Source organism: Plecotus auritus, assembly GCF_963455305.1.
Source record: "Plecotus auritus genome assembly, chromosome: 10".
In the NCBI taxonomy this organism is placed as follows: Eukaryota; Metazoa; Chordata; class Mammalia; order Chiroptera; family Vespertilionidae; genus Plecotus; species Plecotus auritus.
The window spans coordinates 5,690,690-5,697,512 of record NC_137785.1 but is presented as its reverse complement, the minus strand read 5'-3'; the positions used below and the strand labels follow the sequence as shown (position 1 = coordinate 5,697,512).

The 6,823-nt window shown below is 60.0% G+C and overlaps 1 protein-coding gene across 2 annotated transcripts in view; it reads left to right on the top strand.

The window, feature by feature from the left end:
- Positions 1–953: 953 nt before the first annotated feature.
- Positions 954–6,823, top strand: part of CACNG7 (calcium voltage-gated channel auxiliary subunit gamma 7) — a 33,198-nt gene continuing 27,328 nt past the window's right edge. For both annotated transcript variants that reach the window (XM_080644890.1, XM_080644891.1), the window contains exons 1-4: positions 954–1,092; positions 3,753–3,977; positions 5,323–5,409; positions 5,815–5,955. In XM_080644890.1, coding sequence (XP_080501016.1) covers positions 3,782–3,977; positions 5,323–5,409; positions 5,815–5,955 — 424 coding nt within the window. In that variant the 5' untranslated portion in view covers positions 954–1,092; positions 3,753–3,781. The remainder of the gene's footprint in view (positions 1,093–3,752; positions 3,978–5,322; positions 5,410–5,814; positions 5,956–6,823) is intronic.

Genomic DNA, 6,823 nt, shown 5'->3' with positions numbered 1-6,823 from the left:
CTCTTCATCCCTTTTGGGTTTCCGGGACTCAGTCTAGTTGGATGCTGGGGCTTCCCCTGTCTCCCCCAGCACCGCAGCGGTACCCCCACCCCGTGTCCGCCGCCCCCAGCCCCCGCCCGACCCTCGGCGGGCGGCCTGCCCCTTTAAGAGTGGCCCCGCTGACATCACGGCGGGAGGGGGGCGGGGGGGGCTGGCCCGGCTCCCGGCTCCGCGGCGGCTGCAGGACCCAGATCGCTCCGCGCCCGCCTGCTGCTCTGGGGACCCCGGCCCGGGACGCCCCCTCCCGCTGCCTCCAGCCCGCCCTGACCCCAGGCTCCGCCCCAGGCCCGGCCAGAGCCCCAGCCCTCCTCAGGGGACCCCAAGGATTGCCCCGCTGTCTCTCCTCCCAGGGTCTCTCTCTGTCTCTCTGTCTGTCCCTCTGCCTGGCTCAAGGTGTCTGGGTCTCAGCATCCCTCAGCCCGAGGCCTCTGAGCGCCCCGGTCTCCTTTTGTCTCTGCGCGCCTGACCTCCCCACTTCCTGCGCCCCAGTCTCTGAGCTGGGAAAGCGGGGCTCTGGGACCCGCTCTCTGCCCCTCCTGCTCTCTCTCTGTCTGTCTCTTAGGCCATCTCTGGGTCCCCTCCGTCTCCAGCCCTGCGAGGCTCAGGACGGCTCAGCCTCGAGGTCTGGGGGTGCCTAGGTCCTCCGCTGTCTCCCACTCCTCCGTGCGCCCCTGCCCCTCTGTGCGCCCCGGCCCCTGTCCGCGCTCGGCTCGGTTTCCATCCTCTCTCTCCCTGCCTCCCCCATCCTCAGGGCCCAGCGCCCCCTCCCGCATCCCTCCCCTCTCCTCCCTCCCCGCCCCTCCCCTCCTCCGCGGCAGCCAATGAGCGGCCGCGGGTCCCAGCTCCCGGCGTCGTCCGCCGAGTGAGGCCGCGGGCGCGGGGGGTGGGGGGTGGGAGGCCCGGAGGGGGCCGGGACGCCGGGCTCCGGGGCGGGGGCGGGGGGCGCGGGCATCGGCGACCCCGGTGGCGGCGGCGGCGGCCGGGGGAAGCCGCGGGGCCGGTCATGCGGCTGCGGGGCCCGCGGCCCGGAGCGTCCGCCCAGCCCTGAGCGAGGTGAGCTGAGCGCGAGGGGAGGGTCCTGGAGGGAGGCGGGGGGTTCCCCCGGAGGTGACTGGGCGCCGGGGGTTGGGGCTCAAAGGGGCCTGAGTGGCTCTGGGGGCCGGCATTCCGGCGGTCGGGACCTCCGAGTTCGGGAGGCGATGCGGGATGGAGGGACTTTGGGCCTAGGGAACCGGAGGACGGGGTCCGAGGGTCCGGAGTGAGGCAACTCTGCTGTTCACGTCCGAGTCGTAGGGACCGCGGGCCCCGGGCAGGGCGCAGCCCAGGTTCTTGAGGGGGGCGGTCGTGGCGGAGAGGGAGGGCGGGAGGGCCTGGCCCGCTAAGAGCAGGACGTGAGTCCGAGAAAGGGTTCCCGGAAAGCGGGTATGTCCCCCCCAGAGGTTGAAAGGCGATGGAGTCTGGACTTGGGCTTGGAGGAGGGGACCCCGGAGACCCGAATGCGCGCATCCAGGAGAGGCTGGGGAGAAGGAGCAGGAGGAGGCTCCGGGCCTGGGGGGAGGGTCCCCAAGGATGAGGCTGGAGGCTGGCGGAGAATGTAGAGTGAGGAGGAACTGGAGCAATGGAGGGGGCTTCCAGGCGGGGAGCGAGCCGGGGGACCGCGAGCCGGGTCCCAGCCCGAGTCGGAGGAGCCGATGGGAGGAGCTGAGGTCAGCTACCTGGGCGCAGGCGGCCAGGGAAACTGGGTTTCCGAGCGGAGCGGAGCGGAGCAGGCTAGACGAGGAGGAGCGAGGAGCTGGCGGTCAAGCCGGAGCCATGGGACGGGGGATGGGAGGAGAGCTGGTCTGAGCTCCGCCAGACCGGATCCCCGAGTCCTCCAGGAGGCGGGGGTGGGGGGTGGGGGTGGGGTCGGGGCAGCGGATGCTGCGATGAGGGTGGTGGTGGAAGTTGTCTGGGACCCCTCACTGGGGTGGGGCAGAGTTTCAAGGCTCCCGGCATTCCGATTTTAAAAAGTGGGGTCTCCAATCGTGGTTGCATGGTTGGGAAGTGTTGAGGGGCTCTTAACCTTCATCGTTCAAAAGATGATGGGGACGCTGGTACTCAGAGACGCAAAGGTCTCTGGTTGAGATAGGATGGGGGAGGGGGTCCCAGGGTGAGTCCCCCCCAAATCATGGGGTTGCCTAGTTTAGGGAAAAGTACGTGGTGGGGGTGAGGGTGGTGGAGAAGGGGCGAGGAGCATGCTCCTTGGAATCTTCAGGTTCCTGACTGGAATTTGGGGGGGCCCGGCTATGAACTGGAGAGCTCTTGTTTTGAGGATCCAGGGTTAGGGGATCAGAGTTCCAGGTTGGATGTTGAAGCGGGTCTGTAATTGGAAGTCCTTACATGGGAAGTGGAGACCAGAATCTCTGTGGAGAATTCTGGGGTCTCGTGTTTTGGGGGGGAGGGGGGAGAAACGGTGAGAAGGGAGGAGTGGGATCCTGGACTTCCTGATGGGGGTGTTGAATTCAGAGCACTGATCCTTGGTGTGGAGGGTCACTTGTTACAATGATTGGTGTGCTCTGGTTGGGGTGCTGAGTTGTTTGTGTGTGTGTGGCGGGGGAGGGTGGGGGAGGTCCCTAGATCATGGTTTTGTCATTCTGGAACCTCCATCCAAGTTTGTGGGTCCCAGTGTTTTGGGATCCAGCAGCCTGGGATGGAGTTCCAGGACCCCAGGTCCAGGGGTCTGCCTGGGTTTGGGACTGGGGGGAATTCAGGTTCTGGAATACCAGATTGGGGCACCCAATTGAGGTCAAGATACAGGCCCAGAGTTAGAAGTTCTTGGTGTTAGAATTGGATCAAGAGATGCGTCTAAGAGTTTAAACGTAGGTGAAGGGCTCAACTCAAGTCTTAGGTAGGCCTGAGGTCAAGGGCCTGAGGCCAGGGTTTGGGGTGAGGGTCCTTCGCTGGTGACTCACTTGGGGGATTTCTGGTTTCTATTTAGAGACAGAACTCAAAAGAAAGGGGTCGGCAGATGGAATCAAAACTGAGTGGCTTGAGTCAAGGTTTCTATACAGGTCACGCTGCTCAGCACCCAGTGCCGACATTTCAACACTCAGGGTCCAGGGTCCCAGGTCCTGGCTCAGAGTTGAGGTCACAGGCCCTTGTTGGAGTGTGGTATTCGAGGTGTGTGGCTTGCAGCAGGGCACAGAGTCAAGGCTGGGGGTGCGTGCCTGGCCCCAGGGTTGACGTGACTGATCACTGTCATAGCTTCTGAGTCACAGGACCAGGATCCGTCTGGTCTAGTGTCTGTGGTTCAGGTCTTGGGTGAGCGCATGAGGTTCAGATCGGATGGCTTGGTTCTGGGGTGGAGAATCTAGAAACTACATTTCTAGTTGGGGTCATGATATTTGGCATCCACGTCCCTACACGTGGTTGGATTATGGTTGGAAATCTTATCCTGGAGCTGGGGGGGTGTTGGTGTGTGTGTGGGGGTCTCTGATCAGGATCTAGAGCCAGAGTACAAGTGACAAGTGTCAGGTTCAGGAAGGCCAGGCCTACGGGTGAAGGTCATCATTGGGTGTCACCGGTTCAAATCCATGAAGGACACAGAGGGCCAATGGGAGAGGGTTGGGGGTTGGTTGTGTCTGGCCAGGGTTCGCCAGCCCAGGTGGCTGCCTGGGAGTGAGGAGTCTAGTGGGTCCCACCAGACCTTCTCCAGGACAGCTTCCCTCCCCCAGGCCCCGCAGGGCGCCCCCCGCCGCTGAGGATGAGTCACTGCAGCAGCCGCGCCCTGACCCTGCTGAGCAGCGTGTTCGGTGCGTGCGGCCTGCTGCTCGTGGGCATCGCGGTCAGCACCGACTACTGGCTCTACATGGAGGAGGGCACGGTGCTGCCGCAGAACCAGACCACGGAGGTCAAGATGGCCCTGCACGCCGGCCTCTGGCGCGTCTGCTTCTTCGCAGGTACACACCTCACCTGCTCTCTGCTCGCCTGTCCCTACCTGGACTGAGTGGGATCCCAGAGTTCTCTCTCTTTTTGAAAAAGTGTATATATATATATATATATACTTTAATTTTTTAAAATTGATTTCAGAGAGGAAGGGAGAGGGAGAGAGAGATAGGAACATCAATGATGAGGAGAATCATTGACCGGCTGCCTCCTGCACACCCCCTACTGGGGATTGAGCCCACAGCCTGGGCATGTGCCCTTGACCGGAATTGAACCCGAGACCCTTGAGTCCACAGGCTGACACTCTATCCACTGAGCCAAACCAGCTCGGGCTAAAAAGTATATTTTTATTGATTTCAGAGAGAGAGAGAGAGAGAGAGAGAGAGAGAGAGAGAGAGAAACATAAATGAGAGCGAATCATTGATCAGCTGTCTCCTGCACACCCCTACTGGGGATTGAGCCCACAACCTGGGCATGTGCCCTTGACCGGAATTGAACCCGAGACCCTTGAGTCCACAGGCCGACACTCTATCCACTGAGCCAAACCAGCTAGGGCTAAAAAGTATATTTTTATTGATTTCAGAGAGAGAGAGAGAGAGAGAGAGAGAGAGAGAGAGAAACATAAATGAGAGAGAATCATTGATCAGCTGTCTCCTGCACACCCCCTACTGGGGATCGAGTCCACAACCCAGGCATGTGCCCTGACTGGGAATGGAACCATGACCTCCTGGTTCATAGGTCGATGCTCAGCCACTGAGCCACACCAGCTGGGCGACCCCACAGTTCTTTATTCTTAGTTCCATCTCTGGGTCCCAGAAATCCAGACACCCATCCTGGAGAATCGATTCCTCCCTGGAGACCCAATTCCAAGCCCTCTATGTCCTGCCTCCAGGAGCCCCAAAGCTCACACCATCTCCTGGCCCCTAGTCCCCTGGGACCCGCAGTCTCCCCGCCTCCCTTAGTGGTGGTCCTCTAGGTTCAGAACGTGTCCTCTGGACAGCTCCCGTGCTCAATGGACAGGATAAAAAAAATCCACGCCTCCCAACCATGACAGAGACGCCACGCCCCCTGCCAGGGATCTTGCCACCCGCTGCCTGATTCTCTCTAAGGATCCAGGAGTCGGGGCCCACAGCCCCTCCTCACTTGGGACCTAGGGTTCCAGCCTTGTCTCTCTCCATGAGGCTGGGCTCTAGGGCAGCCAAGAACAGGAGCCCCCAGACACCCTGCGCATCTCCTTCCCTAACCCTTGGGTTAAGCCATCCCCAGCCCCCGGTCTCCCCACTGTGCGTGGTGCCCCTGACTGCCTTTCCAGAGCGTAGGAACCTCTCATCCAGCCCTGCCTTCCTATCCATCCCCCAGGTCGGGAGAAGGGTCGCTGCGTGGCCTCGGAATATTTTCTTGAACCGGAGATCAACTTGGTGACGGAAAACACCGAGAATATTCTGAGTGAGGGGAAGCGGGGGCCTGGGGAACAAGGGGGCAGGGTCACAGGACAGTCCTGGGAGAAAGGGCAAGGCCAGGGAAGAGGGGGGGAGGGTAGAAGAAAAGGAGTGGAGGCTGTAAAGAAGGCAGAGTGGCTGGGTAAGGAGGAGGGGCGGACAAGGGGAGTGGCCTAGATAATTGGTGGGCGGGGCCAACACACAAAAGGGGTGTGGTCAACTCAAAAGGAGGTGTGGCCTGGGTGAAGGCCGCCAGTCAGCAGTGGAATTATCAGAAAGGGGAAGAGTCTGTGGAAAGGAGAGAAGCCACCCAAAGGGGTACGGGGGATGGTGAAAGCGGGGAGGTCATGGGGAATGGGGAGGTGTCCCCCCCAATTACCCCCCCTCACCTCCTGTCTCTCCCCTCCCCCAGAGACCGTGCGCACAGCCACCCCCTTCCCCATGGTCAGCCTCTTCCTCGTGTTCACCGCCTTCGTCATCAGCAACATCGGCCACATCCGCCCACAGAGGACCATTCTGGCCTTCGTTTCTGGAATCTTCTTCATCCTATCGGGTGAGCCCCAAAGGAAAGCACTTACGGAGCGGGGGGGCCTCTTTGAGGTTCCAGGTGGTTCCCTCTCCCACTAAGAAAGCCACTTCCTTGCTGTGTGTTCCTGGAGGAGTTGCAGAACCTCTCTGTGCCCCCCTTTTCCTCTGGGAGAGGGAGAGAGCAGCGCCCGTGCCACAGAGGGCCGAGTCTCAGCGAGTGCTCCTGAGGTGCTCCGGGGGTACCAGGTCTGTGCGGGTACTCAGGACCCTGTGAGGGGAACGCTGTTCACAGCCCCATTTCACAGATGCGGAAACAAACACTCGAATGAGATGAGGTCATTTGCTCAGGGCCGCACAGCCCGGGAGAGGCGGAGCTGGGGCTCAAATCGCCACGCATGTTGCCTCCACAGGCTGTGTTTTGAACTGCTCCTGGGATTACAAGTCACAGATTACAGGGCTCTTTATTTCTCTGAAAAATTTCCAAATAGTGCCGAAACCGGTTTGGCTCAGTGGATAGAGCGTCAGCCTGCGGACTGAAAGGTCCCAGGTTCGATTCCGGTCAAGGGCATGTACCTTGGTTGCGGGCACATCCCCAGTGGGAGGTGTGCAGGAGGCAGCTGATCGATGTTTCTCTCTCATCGATGTTTCTAACTCTCTATCCCTCTCCCTTCCTCTCTGTAAAAAATCAATAAAATATATTAAAAAATTTTTTTTCAAATAGAAAAGGCAAAAGATGTTGGGGCCATCACTTAGTCAACCATTACCCTATGATCAGGCTTCATTTGTCTAGAATCTGTTCATCTATCTGTATTTCTACCCATCCATCAACCTTCCTTCTTCTTCTTCTTCTTCTTCTTCTTCTTCTTCTTCTTCTTCTTCTTCTTTCTTCTTCT